Source organism: Vulpes vulpes, chromosome 13 (genome assembly GCF_048418805.1).
Source record: "Vulpes vulpes isolate BD-2025 chromosome 13, VulVul3, whole genome shotgun sequence".
Lineage (NCBI taxonomy): Eukaryota > Metazoa > Chordata > Mammalia > Carnivora > Canidae > Vulpes > Vulpes vulpes.
The window spans coordinates 102,735,768-102,756,779 of record NC_132792.1 but is presented as its reverse complement, the minus strand read 5'-3'; the positions used below and the strand labels follow the sequence as shown (position 1 = coordinate 102,756,779).

General features: G+C 34.0%; 1 protein-coding gene across 4 annotated transcripts in view; it reads left to right on the top strand.

Moving 5' to 3' along the window:
• TRAPPC8 (trafficking protein particle complex subunit 8) overlaps positions 1–21,012 on the top strand; it is an 89,409-nt gene that overhangs the window by 26,953 nt on the left and 41,444 nt on the right. For 2 of the 4 annotated variants that reach the window (XM_025996922.2, XM_025996921.2), the window contains exons 10-13: positions 3,440–3,540; positions 7,720–7,825; positions 16,631–16,651; positions 17,536–17,667. In XM_025996922.2, the coding sequence (XP_025852707.1) occupies positions 3,440–3,540; positions 7,720–7,825; positions 16,631–16,651; positions 17,536–17,667 (360 nt within the window). The remainder of the gene's footprint in view (positions 1–3,439; positions 3,541–7,719; positions 7,826–16,630; positions 16,652–17,535; positions 17,668–21,012) is intronic. The other 2 variants (XM_025996924.2, XM_025996923.2) reach the window with 1 other exon arrangement.

Below are 21,012 nucleotides of genomic sequence, written 5' to 3'. Positions count from 1 at the left end.
ATTTCTGCAATATTTTTAATGAAAAATGTCTTCCAACTTTTGAAAACCTTGTTTAGGAACTGAAATCATTATGAGTTGAAGTGCTTGAAAACTTACATGAATTGTCCTTGGCTAGACATTCTGTAATCTTTTATTGTAGTCTTTCAGAAGGATGATTGTGTGAATATGAAATCATAAATACTTAATGTTATTTAATAAATACTTTACAACATAGATGTGAATTTATAAAATTATACATTATGTAGCTAATTGAATGTTTGTATATAGGTAGAATCTTACAAAGGTATGGCAAAAGATTTCTGTAGGTTTATGGTATGTAAGCTTTTTCATTTTTATCTACTATCTGATAAATACCATATTTAAACCAATTAGGTGGAGGTGTTAGTAGCAACTATATGAGAGAAAATACTTTCACACTGGAAAATAAAGTCATATTACTATAACATAATATACAAATACTTGAAAATCCTTGTCTGTAAAAGCTGCTCTAAAAATATCAGGCCTTGGAGAAAAATAAGGTTGGGATAGTTCTTAGGGTTGGGATGTGTATCTTTGAAACTAGACTACAAATAAAAAATATGTTTGTACCATGAGAGGTGACCTGTGTAATCTAGTGAGGCCACACCAGCATGGCTAGAAGCTACCTCAAGGAATAAAAAACATACGGAAAACCAGTATGTAAATAATAGTTGGGAATAGAAGTGGGGGAAAGTAGCTCCTAACCAGTGGAGGTGCCATGAGGTAGAACATGGAGGGAAGTACAGCTGCCTTGAGCCAAGAGCTGTTCAAAGTGTACTTCTCTGGAGAGAGGGTCCATGTCCACCAAAGTGTAGGTGGTCATTTTCTATTTTCTTAAAATACAGATGAAAAAAGCTCCTGCCTATGCAACAGGTGAGCTCAGGGCATGTTTCTTTCCTGCTGAAGGTTATAATTTTGTATTTGCTATTTTTGATCCCCTTGCCTGAGAAAAATTATAAATGAATACAAATTCTTTTTGTACTGATAACCACTTTCCTATTTACCATTCACAGATCAGCTAATTTAATAAGGTCAGAACAGACCATACTGCCTTTTTAGTGGAAAATTGAAGATATTTATAGTAACTTTAAAGTTAAAATATATATCATAGCAAAACCAGTAACAGGCTTTTTTTTTTTTTTTTTTTTTAAGAGGAAGAGAGTGCATGTGAATGGAGGGAGAGGCAGAGAGAAAGAGAGGGAATGAGAATCTTAAGCAGGCTCCTCGCTGAGTGCAGAGCTCGATGTCACAATCCTGAGATCATGACCTGAACTGAAATCAGGAGTTTGGACACTTAACCAGCTGAGCTGTCTAGGCGCCCCAATAATAGGAATTCTTAAAGAAATACTGTTTTTTTTTTGTGTGTGTGTGTAGTTTAATCTGTCTTAACTACCTTAACTAACTGAAGGGTAAGGAGATCACTCCGGTTCTTGATGAAAATCATGTAAAAAGTATTAGTCCATATCAAAGAATATAACACATGACTTAATGGTTGATTTTTGAACATCATTTGGTAACTTGGGGTGATCATTTTGAATGTTCTCACCATATCTGTAGAAATTATGTCAGTTTTGTTTGAATGTATATTGATTTAATATATCTTGCAGAATTAAATTAGAAAGTAACTTAGAATTTGGGGTCATATTTTTCTTACAGGATTTTTTCTTAGTATCCTTTTATTAATGTATTGATATGTAATATATATAGTTTGTATAAGGATGTGTTTTTGTACAATATAGTTTTCTACTATATATTCATTACATAATTGCTTATATGTATAGTATAGAAATGTGCATTTATTATATTTTTAAAAATTAAAGTAGTTAAGAAAACTTGCTTCAGAGCTGTAGTGTATTTTGTCACATGGATATAAAGTATTTTCATTCAGTTTATTCATTAAATTTTGAGCAAATACTGCTGGACACCAAGGATAGAAATGCATTCTGAGACAGATGGAGTTTATATTGTCATGGAACCTATAATCTGTCAGGTTAAAGGTTTTAGTCGTTCTCCCAATTTTTAGATAATTATTTGTATTCTTTTCTATTTTAAAAAATGTTGCAGAGAAATATTTTTCATCCTAAAAGTGGATTGGCGTTAACAGTTTATCCCCCAATTTATGAAAATTTCTTTCATTTCTAGTTAAATTTTTATTGAAACTTGGTCCATAAGAGGACATAGTAGTGTATTTTACTAAGAAAGTCAGAACCCCATATTTGAGTCTTCGTTTCTCATTTCATTAGCACTATTGTATGTTATTTGCATTAACTAAAAACATAGATATTGACAATAGAATAGCTTTTTAAAAAATTAATTTTTAAATTTTTACTTTAAGATTTCATTTATTTATTTAAATGATTATATTTATTTATTAGCATGTGAGCAGGGAGGGGCAGAGGAATAGGGAGAAAGAATCTGAAGCTGACTCTTCACTGATCAAGGACCCCAACATGGGACTCTATCCCATGACAATGAGATCATGACCTGAGCTGAAACCAAGAGTCAGATGCTTAACCACTGAGCCACTCAGGCGCCTCCAGAATGGCTTTTATTTTTTTTATTTTAATTTTTTTAATTTAGATTTTATTTATTTATTCATAGACACAGAGAGAGAGAGGCAGAGACACAGGCAGAGGGAGAAGCAGGCTCCATGCAGGGAGCCCAATGTGGGACTCGATCCCGGGTCTCCAGGATCACACCCCAGGCTGCAGGCAGCGCCAAACCGCTGCACCACTGGGGCTGCCCTAGAATGGCTTTTAAATGTGAAATAAAAAGACCTAGAAAATTAACAGAAATATAGCTCTAAGAAATGGTCTTTTGTATGGTATAGGATATAACTAGAGTGTGTAAATAGTTGAAAATATATATAGCGTCAGTTGTTGTGAGTTCTGTTGTAATGTTCTGATGCCAGTAATTTTTTTTTTTTTTTTTTGGATGCCAGTAATTAGAGATGTACTTTACCTTTTTTTTTCTCTATATGGTCCTGTTTACTCATGAGAAATAGGGAAGAACAGGGAGGAGGTAGTAGAATCTTAAGCTAGGTCTATTTGGTAGTTAGTTGTATATACCATAATTCAAAGTGTTTAACAGGTCTTTTTGAAAATCTTATTTAAATACTGAATGACAGACTTTTTGACTAGAGAATTTAAAAACTAAAAGCATATGAATAAATTTTTCAAGTCTGCATTAATCCATGAAATTCATAGGTGTGCATACTGAATGACAGAGTATTTGACTAGAGAATTTAAAAACCAAAGGCATATAAATAAATTTTTCAAGTCTGCATTAATCCATGAAATTCATAGGTGTGCATATATAAAAAGCTCTAGCAAACTTCAGTCCAATTTTTGGGCTTCCAAATCTAAACTATAAGAATATTTCTCCTTTTGAAGTGTAGTATAAATAATGTCTTTTTCTTTAGGAAATGGCAGCAGTGTCAGCTTTTCTTCAGCCAGGAGCACCCAGGCCGTACCCTGCGCATTACATGGATACAGCAATCCAGACATACAGGGATATCTGCAAGTAGGTGACTAGAATGTTTATCTTCTATCCATTTAGAGGTAAATTTAGTGCTTATATTGTTAATTAGGTATAAATGGTTCTTTGTTTTTCATGCTTTAAACTTAAATTAGCTCCCAAATTAAGTTAATATACTCAGACACAAGATGAGGTAATTTCTTTTTTTTAAACTAGTGTTTTATTATGTCCTTTCTTTTCCTATTTTGTCTGGATGTGTGGTTAGGAATTTGTTATATGTAACGTTGAGGTTTATGTTGTAGAGAGGGTGATTTCATGGTGCAGACATTTCTAACCTAAACTACTGTTACGCCAAGGGTTAGCCACTTTGAACTTTTCTTGTTAAGTAGGCAGAATGCAAAGTGTTATATAAAAGCCCAGATAAGTCTGGCAATCCAATTTTGTCCTCCTGTCTGCAACAGACTGTCAGCTTTTTTCTAAGTCCACACTTTGGGCAAAAAAATTTACCTTGGAATCTTTGTACTAAGTTACCATAATTGATAAGATTTATCATCAATTTAATATATCTTTTGGGATAAATGAGAAACACTACATTAATTATACATATGCATTTTAAGAAGCTTCCTGGTCTCAGAAATCCTAAAATGTAAAAGAATTTTCTTAAAATATAGGAAATGCAATATTAGTTTTACAATGCCCTCGTAGAATGCCATGTTCCACTTTTTTTTTTTAATTTATTTTAGAGAGTGTGCATGCATGCTGGAGTGAGTGGGGGAGGTGCAGTGGGAGAGAGGGAAGAAAAATCCTAAAGCAGACTCCCCACTGAGTGTGGAACCCAATGTGGGGCTTGATCCCAGAACCCTGAGATCGTGACCTGGGCTGAAATCACGAGTGGGCTGCTTAACTGACTGAGCCAGGCACCCTCTGCTCACTTTTTTTTTTTTTTTTTTTTTTTACTTTTTTCTTTTTAAAGATTTAGCTATGCTCCACTTTTTAACTGGCCAGATCCTATTTATCCTTAAAAGATTTTCTTAAATTTCTTTTATGATGTCATCCCTTTCCTTTCTCTACCCAAATTATGGTGAATATCAATTGTTCCCTGTTTGTTACCTGTTTGATATCAGTTTTTTGTTTTTAGTAAGAATTGTATCATGGGAATACTTGAATTTATAGCACTCCCAGTGCCTGACATAAATGGATTTTAAAAAATTTTATTTTTAAAAACGTAAGATTTTTTTTTGGATACCTGGGTGGCTCAGTGGTTGAGCATCTGCCTTTGGCTCAGGTTGTGGGCAGGGAGCCTGCTTCTCCCTCTGCCTTTGTCTCTGCCTCTCTCTCTTTGTCTCTCATGAATAAATAAAATCTTTAAAAAAAAAAATGGATATTTTTGTTAAAAATTCAAAATGTTTTTTGTACTAAATAGTAATGAAATATTTTTATTATTTAAATTCCAGTGTAATTAGCAGGGCATGTTATATTAATTTTATATAGTGATTCAGCAGATCCATTTATTACTCAGTACTCAAGATAAGTGTACTCTTAATTCCCTTCACCTATTTCACTTCTATCCACCAAGTCCCGTCTGGTAACTGTTCTCTGTAAAGAGTCTGTTTTTTGGTTTGTCTCTCTTTTTTTCTTTTGTAAGTTTGTTTTGTTTCTTAAATTCCACATATGAGTAAAATCATATGTGGAATGATTTTCCCGACTGGCTTATTACATTAGCATTATGATGTTGGATTATGACATTGGATGTTGGCACAGCCAATGTCAGAGAAATTACTGCCTATGCTCTCTTCCATGATTTTTATGGTTTCAAGTCTCACATTTAGGTCCTTAATCCATTTTGAACTTATTCTTGTGTGTGATATTAAAAAAATGTCCCATTCTTTTGCATGTAGCTGTCAAATTGTCCCAGTACTATTTGTTGAAGAGACTTTTTGCCCCATTGCATGTTCTTGCCTCCTTTGTCAAGTTTATTTCTGGGCCTTTTCTTCTGTTCCATTGATCCTTGTATCTGTGTTTGTGGCAGTACCATACTATTTTGATTACTACAGCTTTGTAATATAACTTGAACTCTGGAATAATGATGCCTCCAATTTTCTTTTTCAAGATTTGCTTTGGTAATTTAGGATCTTTTGTGGTTCTATATAAATTTTAGGATTATTTGTTCTAGTTCTGTAAAAAATGCTATGGGTGTTTTGATAGGGATTGCATTAAATCTGTAGATTGTTTTGGGCAGTGTAGACATTTTAACAGCATTTGTTCTTTTAATCCACAGACATGTGTTTTATAGTTTTTAGAATACAGATCTTTCACCTCTTTGGTTAAGTTTATTCCTAAACATTTTATTATTTTTAGTGCAATTGTAAATGGGATTGTTTTCTTATTTCTCTTTCTGCTATTTCATTATTAGTGTATAGAAATACAATGGATTTCTGTACGTTGATTTTCTATCCGGCAAATATAGTGAATTTATTTATCAGTTCAGGTATCTGTAGATAGAGAAATAGAAACTTAAAAGACTACAAAACCTAAAAAACTTGTGAATAGTGAAAGTTTTTCTTTGCCTGTTTGGGTGCCTTTCATTTCTTTTGTTGTTTGATTTCTGTGGCTAATGGCTAAGACTTCCAGTGCTGTGTTGACTAAAAGTGGTGAGAGTGGGGCGAGGCCTCCTTGTGGTCGTCCTGATCTTAGGAGAAAAACTCTCAGTTTTTGAGTATGATGTTTGCTTGGGTTTTTCATATACAGCCTTTCTTATATTGAGATATGTTCCCCCTAAACCTACTTTGTTGAGGGCTTTTATTATGAATGGATGTTGTATTCTGTCACATGCTTTTTCTGCATCTGTTGAAATGATTACATGGTTTTTATCCTTTCTTTTGTTGATGTGATGTGTCACATTGATCAATGTGGGAATATTGAACCCAAATGGTTTTTTAAAATGTTACTTGAATAAACTAATAAAATCTTGGACTTGGTAGCACTTTAACTTAATAACTGACCACATGGAAAATTGGTGAGGAGAAATCAAACAAATACGTAAATCAATAGTGTTAAGATTCAAGGGTATTTGTAAAATTTACTTAAGAAAACTCTAAGAAGTGAGCATATTCGAGCATATATATTAATAGGTGTTACTAATTAGGAGGTAGTCTTTTGTGTTCATTAAAAATAATCTTTGACATTCATAAATAACCTAAGAGAGAACACAATTTGTTAGTATTTGTTCACTACAGTAATTTTTTAAAGTAATGCGTTGTCTTTTTAAAACTCACTGTTTGGAATGACCTTCACGTTAGTTATCTTTGTGGGGCACCTGGGTGGCTCAGTGATTGAGCGTCTGCCTTTGGCTCAGGTCGTAATCCCGGAGTCCAGGGATTGAGTCCTGCATCAGGCTGCCCACAGGGAGGCTTCTTCTCCATCTGCCTGTGTGTCTGCCACTCTCTGTGTGTCTCATGAATAAATAAATAAAATCTTAAAAAAATAAGTTAGGAATCTTTGTCAATTTAAAGCCAAGTGTAATTTTGAAACAAGGATTAGAAAAAGAAAAAATAAATCTTGGCTATTTCCCAGCAATAAGATTCTATCTTGTAATTTCATAGTAAAAATATTTTTATTTATTTTTATTATTTTAATAATGAATAACCCAATTTTAGATTATTGATGATAGGAATCCATTAAGAAAAATCAATTGTGCATTTTTACAAAATACTTTGCTCAGGAATCCATCAGGCATTCCTCATGCTATCTCCAGTTGAAATATCACGATGGTACTACTAGATGAAAAGCCCCTGAATATTCCTAGAAGTAGCCAGCAAATTGAAACACATCTGACTACAGTTTGCAGTGAGGAAAGAGAAAGAAATATGGGTGAAATGTTTATATTCTTTTCTATTCATAGTAAATTTTACTATTAACCAGTGGCCAGTTCAGATATACCAGTTAGGTACTAGCATTTTGTGTATAGAAAATGTGACTTTGCATTGTATTTTTACCATGAAATTATATGATGGTAAAAAGTTTTGAATAGTAAGGAGAATTCTTTGAAGTTTTCTCTTTAACCTTTTTTTTGGTAAGTGGGAAACAAGAGCATGGATTTCTTTTTTACTCAAAAACTAGATTGGGATTTTTGTTGAACACATAGTGATACATTAAGTATTATTACTGTGATGTATTAAGATATTGTAGTGCTAATTATATTTTTTCTTGTCTTTCTTTCTTTAGGAATATGGTATTGGCTGAGAGATGTGTATTGCTAAGTGCTGAAATCTTAAAAAGCCAAAGCAAATATTCAGAGGCTGCAGCTCTGCTAATACGGTTGACTAGTGAGGTACTGAAAATGTATAGTAATTACTTTAGTAATAGTTCATAAATTTAAAAAGGTGTTTCTTTTTTTCTTGAAGAGGGTGTGCAAGACATAAAAGTATAGAGGACTTTCTTTTTGGGAATTTATAATATTGCTACTTTATTTCTTGAATTAATTTTAAATGTATTTTAGAGATACTTTTTATTTATAGATTTTTAAGTCTATGTTACTACTAACCACAAATATGTATTGTACATCTTTAATGAATTAGATTCTGACTTATGCATAACAGTATTTATTTAGATTCTTTTTTTTTTTTTTAAATTTTTTACCTTGAGTTTAGTGATATCCAATGTTACATTAGTGTTAGGTGTTCAACATAGTGATTCAACTTCTCTGTACATTAGGCTCTTCTCACCACAGGTGTAATTAACCATCTGTCACATATAACACTATTACAGTATTGTTGACTGTGTTCCGTATGCTGCCTTTTATTCCTGTGAAGTACTTATTCCACAACCGGAGACGTGTATCTCCCACTCTCCCTCACTCATTTTGCCCATTTCCCTGTTACCTTCCCCGTGGCAACCTTCAGTTTGTTCTCTGTATTTATAGGTCTGATTCTGCCTTTTGTTTATTCGTTTTAAGTTTCCACATATGAATTAAGTCATATGGTATTTGTCTTTTTCAGTCTGACTTGTTTCACTTAGCATAATACCCTCTAGGACCATCTAGAAGTTGTTACAAATTGCAAGAGTTCATTCTTTTTTATGGCTGTATAATGTTCTATTGTATGTATATAAGCCACATCTTCCTTATCCATTTGTCTATCCTGGGACACTTCTGTTGCTTCCATATGTTGGCTATTGTAAATAATGCTGCAGTAAACACAAGGGTCTGTATAGTTTTTTGAACCCGTGGTTTCATTTTTGGGGGGTAAATACAGAGCAGTGGAGTTACTGGATCATATGACATTCCACAGTGGCCTTAACAATTTGCATTCCTAGGAGTGCATGAGAATTCCTTTTCCTCCACATCCTCACCAATATATGTTATTTATTTTCTTTTGATTTTAGCCATTTTAACAGTTCAAAGTGGTATCTCTTTGTGGTTTTGATTTGCATTTTCCTGATAATGAGCAGTGTTGATCATCTTTTCATCAGTTTGTGGCCATCTGTGTGTCTTCCTTGGAGAGATGTTTATTTAGGTTATCTACCCACTTTTTAACAGTATTATTTATGTTGTGGTGTAGAGTTGTTTAAGTTCTTTATATATTTTGGATATTAATCTCTTATTCGATATATCATTTGCAGATATCTTCTCCCAAACAGTATGTTGCCTTTTTGTTCTGTTTATGGTTTCTTTCACTGTGCAAAAGCTTTTTAAAGATATTTTTTATTTATTTGAGAGAGAAAAAGAGCATGAATGGAGAGGAGAAGGGAGTGGGAAAAGCAGACTCCCCACCCTGAGCAGGGAGCCTGTCACAGGGCTCAATCGCAGGACCCTGAAATCATGACCTGACTCGAAGGCAGATGCTTAACCAACTGAGCCACCCAGGTGCCCCTGTGCAAAAACTTTTTATTTTGATGTAGTCCTAATAGTTTAGTTTTGTTTTTGTTTCCCTTGCCTTTGGAGATGTATCTAGAAAAACATTGCTACAGTCAATGTCAGAAAAATTACTATATTCCCTTGTAGGATTTTTATGATTTCAGGTCTCACATTTATATCTTTAGCTTATTTTGAATTTATTTTTGTGTGTGCTTTAAGAAAGTGATCCATTCTCATTATTTTGCAATTAGTTGTCCAGTTTTCCCAGTACCATTTATTGAAGAGACTTTTCCCTATTGTATATTCTTGCCTCCTTTGTCAGAGATCCATTGATCATATAAGGATCAACTTATTAAAAAAAAAAAAGGATCAACTTATTTGGGGGCTGTCTACTCTGCTCCATTTGTCTAAGTGTCTCATTCATGTGCCAGTGCCACACTGTTTTGAATTTTATAGCTTTGTAGTATATATCTTGTAATCTATATTTATGATATCTCTAGCTTTGTTCTTTTTTTCCTCAAGATTGCTTTGAGATCTTTTGTGGTTCCATACAAATTTTTATATTATTCTGTTTCTGTGAAAAATATAGTTGGTATTTTGGGAAAAAAAATTTTTTTTTTTTTTTTAGAATTGTTTTTAATCTGTAGATTGCTGTGGGAAGTATGGTAATTTTAATAATAGTAATTCTTCCAGTTCACGATCATGAAATACCATAACATTTATATGTGTCATCTTCAGTTTCTTTCATCATCATCTTATAGTTTTCAGAGTACAGGTCTGTCACTTCCTTGATTAAGTTAATTCCTAGGTGTTTTATTCTCGGTGCAATTGTAAATGGAATTATTTTTTTATTCATAACAATACTTAAACCAACATGCATGTGCATCTTTCTAATAGAAAATTGGTAACACAATGAGTAATCACTGAGGAATTTTTAATGTTTCACTAGTTATGAATGTGTAAAAACAGTCACTGTAAGCATTGAAAATAATCTATATTATAAATATTCCAGAAGATGAAAAGCAATCCATTTATAGTTGCTATTGAAAGCGTACAGTAGATACTATTTTGCATCACTAATAAGTATGTAATGTATTATCTTTCTATCCCATCTCCAAACTGGCCAACATTATTTGCATATTTGCCTTAATCTCAAAGAATAAGTGTCTTTGTGTCACTATGCCAGGCATCTGCTGCAGGTGGTGTAGGGTTAGATGTTTCTGACCATGTAAGCTCAAAGGCCTGTAGTTAAGGAGAAGGGATTGGTGGCTAGGGCTCAATTTCAAAGCTACTTTTATAGCCTGTAACTTACTCTCTTCCTACTTTGTATCTGATTGGTAATAAATGCATCTAATAGGTAAAATTTGATAGATAATATGTTAATATTAAAAATAAAAGTATGTATTTTTATTTTTTATTTGTTTAAAGATTTATTTATTTTAGAGAGAGAGGGAGAGAGAGTATCTCAAGCAGATTCCTCATGTTGCAGAGCCCACCATGGGGCCTGATCTCACAGCTCTAAAATCATAACCTGAATTGAAATAAAAAATCATAACCCTTAATTTACTGAGCCACCCAGATGCCCCAAAGAGTGTTCATAGATGGAAAGTTCCAGAAGATTCTCCTTCTCCATCTTTTTGTTAAATTTAAATTCAAGTTAGTTAACATACAGCGTGGTATTGGTTTCAGCAATAGAATGTAGTGGTTCATCACTAACACAACACCCAGTGCTTATCCCAACAAATACCCCTCTTACTGCCCATCACCCATTTAGCCTGTCTCCCTGCCCACATTCCCCTCCAGCAACCTTTAGTTCTCTATAGTTAAGAATCTCTTATGGTTTTCTTCCCTCTCTATTTTTATCTTATTTTTCCTTCCCTTTCTTGAAGTTCATATTTTATTTCTTATGTTCCACATGAGTGAAATCATATGATATTTGTCTTTCTCTGATTTATTTTATTTGGCATAATACACTGTAGTGTTCTATTCATGCTGTTGCAAATGGCAAGATTTCCATTCTTGATTGCTGAGTAATATTTCATTATTTATATATACCACAGCAGATATTATTAATTTGAATTGACTCCAGTCTTGTAAAGAGTAGTAGTGATTTTTTTATATGTATGGCCAAAGACAGATTTTTTTAAATGAATGCTCAAGAACAAAATAAAATCAAACACTTCCTTTGCCTTTTAAATGTTGATATACTCTGTGGTTTTAATCCTTGGACCATTGTACTTTTGCTCTATACATTTTTTTGGTGATAGTTTTTAGTGATGATTTTCACTCTTAAGTCTTTCTTCAACACTGACCTCTTTTTGAGCTTTAGATTTGTAATGCCAGCTGCCTTTTAGACTTACCTACTTAGTATGTTTCCAAAGCACCTTGTGTCAGTATATCTATATACCAAACTCATAAACTTGGTTATTTTGTTGATTATGATTTAAATTATGTTATAACTACATAGTTCCTTATCTGCTCAAGGCAGAAACTGAGAGATGTGCCTGTATTCTCTCCTATCCTATCAATAATCCAGTTTTTAAAAAAAAATTCTTAAATATGTTTTCTTTCTATATTTCCAGATAATTTACTTCTTTCCCTCCACCCCACCCCCCTTTAAATTCCTCTTTCTACTGCCCTGGTTCACGTCTATAATGTCCTTCTGGACTGTGGCCCTTTTCCTCTTTGTTCGCTTGTCTCCTCATCCTTATATCAGTCCTGTGCTTCAGATAGTCATCTACAATACCCCAGGTTGTCATAAATGTCTCTGTACTCCCCTCTCATGTAGTGCTGTAAGACCTGACTTGTCATATTATATTGGAAATTATATTTAAGTTCTTGAGGGTAGAGAACTGTGTTGTCTTCTACATATTTATCCTTAGTGCCTGATACTGGCCTTGGTATATCATTGACATGGTATATCATTTACAGATGTTTGTTGAACTGAACCATTAATTATTCTAAAAAGGTTTTGGTAAGATATAACTAATTAGGTTAAAGGATGATATTAACAAGGTCGAATAATTGATATTGCATGGACACTGACTAGTATGAACAGTTGCTAGACATAAACTATTTGGTAGAGCTGAATATAGATTCTTGAGTGTGTTGATGTTTTGTATTGTAATAAATCTTAATTTGGGTTTGAATATGTTGCTGTTTTTCAATGTAGGGGTTATTAGTGAATGTAAAGGGAATTTATGGTTTAGGAGCTTGAATAAAAAACTGGAGCAAATTCTTGTCTGGATCGCAACCTTGTTATTTTCTGTTATTGTTCTTTTTCCCTTCCAAGTTTGTTTTCACCTTTTCAAACCTGGATGACTTGTTTTGTCATGAAATTTGAAGATATTTATCATTGTCATTGTTTTAGGGTGAGGCGTGGGTGGTGGTACATTTCCCCAGAAATTGTCATTCACAAGTGGGTTTTTTGGTGCTATACCTTTCAGATAATTATTTGAGATAACTTGAAAGTAAAGACTGCTAGGCATAGTGTGTATAAAGTCATGTTAAATTTTAACTGCTAGTTGTATTTATTGTATGCATTCTATCAATTAAAATGGCATATAATATGTGAAAAGTGCACTTGTCTTGAGGATAGGGAACAGTTACATACTCTTGGCATTAATGAATTAGGTTTCCCAGATATTTGCTAGCACTGTTTTGGAAAACACAACTGTGAGGCCTGGGGAGAAAGAGTTGTACTTTGGCTTTATTTTTTGGAATGCAAATTTAATGGGCAAGTGGATCTTATTCTTATTATGCCCTGGGATTCTCAGGATGACAGAGCAAAACCAGGTAACGATAAAACATGCCAGTTACCACCACATAGGATGGTATGTCTGAATTTGGTGCTAAAGATGTGATGTTTTCCCCCTACTGTGTCTCTGTTTCTGTCCTGAACATTTACTCTGGTCTTAATAACACCTTTGTCTGTTACTGCATTTAAATACAGTAAATCAGTTTTTTACTATCAGGGATAGTAATAGCAGTTTTTACAAGTTTCTCTACCTTTGGAGGAACTGTTCCTGTAGTAAACTGATCAGCTCATGGCAGCTTTCCTACTATAGGTACACCAGGAAAAAATCTGAAAGTTATCCTTGAGATTTGATTCATTTAAGTCTATGTAACCAGTGCTACATTAGTTGTGTTTTTTATGGAAATGTTTATTGAAGCATCTACCTCAGTTAGACAATTTTCCTCTCACTGTTTATCTTCATATTTTAATTCATTTGCAGTTTTTAAAAAAACTCTCTTGGACTATGGGCACGGTTCATAGGCTGGAATTCCTATTGAAATAGTATCACAGATTTTTTTTTCTTAGTTTCTTATAGAGCATATGTAATACATTTGTCATATAGGTATGAACTAAAATTTTTATTCAACTCATTCAAAGCATCTGCTTTCTAGATAAAACTGTCGCTTTGTGAAATTCTTTCATTTTTCTTTCATCAACACTGAAGGCAGTTGTCATTCTTTTCAGGCTATTTTTTTTTTTTTAAGATTTTATTTATTTATTCATGAAAGACAGAGAGGAGAGAGAGGCAGAGACACAGGCAGAGGAAGAAGCAGGCTCCATGCAGGGAGCCTGATGTGGGACTTGATCCCAGGATTCCAGGATCACACCTTGGGCCAAAGGCAGGCACTAAACCGCTGAGCCCCCCAGGGATTCCCTTAGGCTATTTTTTGGTAAAAAGCAATATCTTTTCTACTTTAGGTATCATTGTAAGAGATACAGAAGAACGAAGTTGCTGTGAGTCATGGGAATAGGGCATTCAGCTCAGCAGATTGATTCTTTCTCAGATAACTGCCATACTGGATGCAAGAGTCAGATTTTGCTTCCACTAAATTAATATATGCCATGGACTTCCTGGTCTCTCCTAAATTGGTCAGCCCTTGAGAATTAAATTTGACAATGCTGAGGGTTTACTGTGCTGGTCTCAGTAAATACCCCAGGTTGTCATAATTTACACACCACCAAAAATATCTAGGGCATTTTCTTCATCTTAATCAGAATGTCCAGGATTGCCCTTTCAAGTTTTCCAGTTTAATGAAGCCTCATAGACAATTAAAAAAATAAGTATGTATTTATGCTGTATGTCTCTATGTGACTGCATGGGTTTGTGTGCACATACTGGGAATAAACTTATAGCACTTAAAGAAAAAAGACTGAAATACTATTGAGAAGCCTAAATAAAATTTGAAAACAGAAGAAGTAATTAGAGGGACTTGCCTGTTCCAGATATTAAAATGTGTTATAAGGCTACAGAAATTGTAACTGTTTATAGTGGTAAGAATAGACAGAGTAATGGAATAGAATGAGAATTTAAATATGACATGTGATTAGGTGTCATTTAAAATTAGTGAGGAATGTTTGGTTATTCACTTAAATGGTATTATGACATCTAGCTGTTTGGAGTTTGGATTCTTACCTTACTTGCTACATAGCTTGATTAAGTTTATGATATGAAAAAATGAAACAGACTCCTAAGAGAATATATAAGAAAGTTTTTTTTTAATCTTTTTTTTTTTAAATAAAGCATTTTTAAAATTTTTATTTTATGATAGTCACACAGAGAGAGAGAGAGAGAGAGGCAGAGACATAGGCAGAGGGAGAAGCAGGCTCCATGCACTGGGAGCCCAATGTGGGATTCGATCCTGGGTCTCCAGGATTGTGCCCTGGGCCAAAGGCAGGCACTAAACCGCTGCGCCACCCAGGGATCCCTTTTTAAAAAAATCTAAGAATGATAGCTTTTTTTCTTGTTTGATGCAGTATCTTGAAGTCATAGAGGCAAAAGATAGTATGCTTGACTAAGAAAAACTCATGTCAAAACTGGGAAATACTATTTACAAATGTATGATGACAAGGCCTAATATTGATTAAGTGTGCAAAGGGCTCTTACAAACCACATAATCATAAAAACCCATTCACAAAAGAGTATAAATGAGCAATTCACAGGAAAAATACAAAGACCCTTACACATATGAAAAGATTACCAGCCTTACCATTAAAATGTATGTTGGGGAGCAGTGTCATTTTTTTTTATTAAAGAGATAAAAACCTTTAAAAATAATTTTTGTCTGGGTGAGTGGAAAACATACATTCTCATTCTGTTGATGAGATTATATATTGGTACTACTTTTTTGGTAGCAGTTTGGCTCTATCGATTAGAATTTGAATGATATACATACATAGCTTTCATTAACTCAGCAGTTCTACTTTCAGAAATGTGTCTTAAGAATACATAGAATTACTCAAAAATGGTTTTATAAAGATGTTTATCAAAGCACTTTTGTAGAAATAAAAGTAATAAACAGTATTAAATCAGTCATTTGGAGACTATTAATAAATTATGGTATATTTATATAATAGGATACAATGTAGCTTTTTTTAAAGATTTTTTATTTATTCATGATAGACACAGAGAGAGAGAAGGAGAGGCAGAGACACAGGCAAAGGGAGAAGCAGGCTCCATGCCGGGAGCCCGACGCGGGACTCAATCCTGGGACTCCAGGATTGCGCCCTGGGCCAAAGGCAGGCTCCAAACTGCAGAGCCACCAGGGATCTCCACAATGTAGCTTTAAAAGAAATAAGAGATGTAGATATCTTGGAAGGATGTCCATGATACTATATTAAGTCCAAAAAATGAGATGAAGAATTCTCTGTATAATACCATTTATGTATGAAGAAGTATGTGTATTTTTAGAAAACTGTATGTATTTAACAAAAAAACACAAATATAACACAAAAATGACAATACCAACACCAAACTGGTAATTGTGGTTACCTCTGGCAAGTCAGATGAGGCATGGGATGGCAAAGAAAGATTCTCACTTTTTTTCCCCCAAATATTTATTCTTGAAGGAAAAAAAAAAGTATTTTCTAAAGAAGAAAGCTTTTTCCTGAAAATTAAGAATGCACTTCCTAGTTCCCCTAAGTAATTCTGATATAAACCCTTGGATGAGAACTGTGTGTCAATTGTACATTCCTGATGTTCCCACTTAATAGCTTTTGGATCTTACTTGGACAAAACAAAAACATCTATCATTTAGTTTCTGTTATAAGGGGGTTAAGATAGGTAATATCTGCAATTTACTGAATGCTTTCTAGATTGTTTCCTCAGATCTGTTTCCACTCTAATTTTGTGATTGCTGCGGACATAGTTATAATAGTCAATGATCTATCTATGAGCACTTTTTTGATGTAACTATAATTTGTTGACATTACTGCATTTAAAGTAAATGTTTTCTGTTTTCAACTTTCCCTGGGGAAAATAATGGCAGCAGAACACATGGAAGGGCATGGTAAGTTCAGCTTAAGAATAGCTGAAAACCTAGAGAAAGTTTTGCTGAAAATGTTGTTGATACTTGATCAGCAACCTTCACTACTTTCTCTGTTATTTGTAAAGTGATGATAGCTCTTTGATTTGAAAGGTTGTCCTTATGGGTGAGGATGTAAAATGTGGTATGTGGTTTTTGTAGACAGTTGTAAGAGTCCATTGAAGTGGAAACTAATTTGAGTTGTACCATTTACTAATAACACCAGTAGCCGCTGATGATCTTTGAAGGGGAAACCTTCTAAACTTTTTAATGAAAAGCAGTCATTGTGGCATTCTTGAAATAAGCAAAATTAGGAATTACTCTTGTATAGAGTAAACTTAATAGAGGATAGTAGTAGATTAGATTATTTCATAACCTACACACATTCTCTTTTGTCTTTCTTTTTTTCTTGGATGGATGGAAATATGCTTTCGGATATCACAGATCAATTTCCTGAAGATTAGATTAGTGTGAATTTTGTTTTCTGTGCTCTATTTTCTAGTTTATCTTTAATCACTATACCTGTATTCTCAGTTGATATACCTTTTTTTGCCATTTGAAAAGGGATTGCATTTCTTCAGAGATCTGTTACATACTGCATATCATTACCAGACATTTGGCTTTATGAAAAGTAAAAGAAAATATTTCATATAGGGGATTTTTTTAAGGATTTTAAGAAAAATTTGTGCTTATTGGAAGAAAGAATCATCAAGATTGGATTGCCCCTTGATCTCTGCCCTCAGATACACTTAAGTTAAATAGTGAATATGCTATATATTATTTTTAGAAAGTAAATGCTTTTTTTACCAGTTATCTTTTTACTTTTAATTTTGTGAAGATAACCTTATTTTCCTTTAAACATTCAATAGGATTCTGATCTTCGAAGTGCACTTCTTTTGGAACAGGCAGCACATTGCTTTATAAATATGAAGAGTCCCATGGTTAGAAAATACGCATTTCATATGATATTGGCAGGCCATCGGTTTAGTAAAGCTGGGCAGGTGAGTACATTTTCTTAAAAAAAAATGATAAGAACAAATAATTTATTTTAGTTTTTGTTATAATTTGTTATTTATTTTATAAATGTATATTATTTGTCAATTTTTTATTATTCGAAATTAATCCTAAAAATGGCAGTAAATTTTGTTCTGAGATAATGTGTTATATTGGTAAGGGCATGCGATGTGGATTTAGATAAATGCTTACAACTTAGATTAAGTTACTTCTCTGAGCCACTCTTTTTGTATTTATTTTGGAATTTTGCCCAAATTTTTGTGAGGTTAAACCAAAATCATACACATGAAGGGTGGGATGTACAGAATGCATTCAAGCAATTTTAATTATCCTTCTGGTGGTTGGACTCTCTCTACTTCAGCTCTGGTCTTCTGTTTTCTCTCAAAGTGCCTTTTAATGATATTTACTAAATATTTAATGAGTAGAAATCATCTCTTTCTTGTTCCTGCTGCCAGGGAAAGATCTTTATCTTTTTATTGCAATTTCTTCAGCCCCATTTGCCACCTTAAGCATTAGTTGGAAGGAGTTTTGCTGGAGACAGAGTGGTAGCAGCTTAAGTGGTGATTTACTATAAATATAGATAAGTGTGGATTGAAGAATCATCTCTATATTACTGGGACTATACTAGGAGCCTAGCATGTACCCATAAAACCATGATCTTATCTCTTAAGGAGCTTTTTATATGGTAGAGGACTATGAGGATTTAAAAAAATTTGGTTAATATGAATTTTTAGGAACATACTTATATTTTTAAAGTCTGTGCTAACCAAACACGTCAGTGTTTTAAATCATCTGTTATGGGATGCCTGAGTGGCTCAGTGGTTGAGCATCTGCCTTTGACTCAAAGCGTGATCTTGGGTTCCTGGGATTGAGTCCCGTATTGGGCCCCTGGCAGGGAGCCTGCTTCTCCCTCTGCCTATGTCTCTGCTTTTCTATTGGTGTCTCTCATCAATAAATAAAATCTTTTAAAAAAAATTAATAAGTCATCTGTTATTACAAAGGCATAAAGAAACAAGTGTTCAAAAGTTATTCTCAATTTTGTGTAAAAATGCCATGATTTTAAAAAAACAAATATTTCAAGTTTGGGTTCATCCCTCTTTTTTGGGGGGGAAGTGACAAATTATAGAAAATAGGTGAACTTGCTTTATATTAGATGCAAAACTAAAAATATTTATAAACATAAACATTTTTTAATAATAACTGATACACTCCATCAACGAGAATTTCTCAGGTTCTAAAGTGGAACAAAACTTAAAACTATCATTTTTTTTTTTTAAAGATTTTATTTATTCATGAGAGCCAGAGAGAGGCAGAGACTTAGGCAGAGGGAGAAGCAGGCTCCCTGCAGGAAGCCTAAAGTAGAACTTGATCCCAGGACACTGGGATCATGACCTGACCCAAAGGCAGACTCTCAACTACTGAGCCACCCAGGCGCCCCTAAAACTATCATTTTCCACAGCCATTCTTCCAAAGTAAATGTAAATGCATTTGTAAATGCATCTGAAACATGTTATCCCATTGTTTATCTTTATTTAAAAGTATTTTATTCAAAAATTTACAAAATGAGCATGTGGTTTTCTTTGTTTGGGAAGCAAATTAAATACCCCATTTGGAATGATCCATTGCCTCTAATTAAAAATAAGTCATCCTTTTTCCGTATCTTTGTCTACTTTTGTGAATGGTTTCATTTATGAACATGATGATGTTATTGGAACTGGAAACAGTTGCTTATATTTCATCTTCTGAAATTATAGGGCATATTGCTTCTAGGAAATGGGCACAAATTAAAAATTCTACATTTGTAGTAGGTTGACATATATTTACTTTTTGGCTTATTAATTATCTTTAACTATAGTTATCTAATGGAGTTTATGATTCTGTGGTACCCAGTTTTGTGTTTTGTGACTACTCTGTATATACCCTGCATCCAGGAACTCTCTTTCTCAGATAGTGTAGAAACTGAAAGCATACCTAGAAGTGTCTTTCTATTGAAAAAACAAATATATATCCTCCTGTAGTTGGTGAAGAACAGTATCTTTCTTTGAAGGTGGGACGCAGAACACAATTGTGACTGAGGCAAAGTTGTTTTTGAGAAGGACCACCTTTTCATGACATTTCCATTAAAATATGTGTTGGCAGGGACGAGAGGACAGTAGAGATCATGTGTGTGTATATAGGAATGGTATTTCTCAGTCCTCTCTGACTGAGAGTTCATGCTGGATTGCTTATTTTGGGCCCGGCATTTTTTTATAGTTCCTTTTTTTTTTATTATATTTTTTTAAAGACTTTATTTTTTTTAATTAATTTTTATTGGTGTTCAATTTACCAACATACAGAAAAACACCCAGTGCTCATCCCGTCAAGTGTCCACCTCAGTGCCCGTCACCCATTCCCCTCCAACACCCGCCCTCCTCCCCGCTTCCACCACCCCTAGTTCGTTTCCCCGAGTTAGGAGTCGTTATGTTCTGTCTCCCTTCCTGATATTTCCCAACATTTCTTCTCCCTTCCTTTATATTCCCTTTCACTATTATTTATATTCCCCAAATGAATGAGAACATACACTGTTTGTCCTTCTCAGATTGACTTATTTCACTCAGCATAATACCCTCCAGTTCATCCACGTCGAAGCAAATGGTGGGTATTTGTCATTTCTAATTGCTGAGTAATATTCCATTGTATACATAAACCACATCTTCTTTATCCATTCATCTTTCGATGGACACCGAGGCTCCTTCCACAGTTTGGCTATTGTGGCCATTGCTGATAGAAACATCGGGGTGCAGGTGTCCCGACATTTCATTGCATCTGAATCTTTGGGGTAAATCCCCAACAGTGCAATTGCTGGGTCGTAGGGCAGGTCTATTTTTAACTCTTTGAGGAACCTCCACACAGTTTTCCAGAGTGGCTGCACCAGTTCACATTCCCACCAACAGTGTAAGAGGGTTCCCTTTTCTCCGCATCCTCTCCAACATTTGTTTCCTGCCTTGTTAATGTTCCCCATTCTCACTGGTGTGAGGTGGTATCTCATTGTGGTTTTGATTTGTATTTCCCTGATGGCAAGTGATGCAGAGCATTTTCTCATGTGCATGTTGGCCATGTCCATGTCTTCCTCTGTGAGATTTCTCTTCATGTCTTTTGCCCATTTCATGATTGGATTGTTTGTTTCTTTGGTGTTGAGTTTAATAAGTTCTTTATAGATTTTGGAAACTAGCCCTTTATCTGATATGTCGTTTGCAAATATCTTCTCCCATTCTGTAGGTTGTCTTTTAGTTTTGTTGACTGTATCCTTTGCTGTGCAAAAGCTTCTTATCTTGATGAAGTCCCAGTAGTTC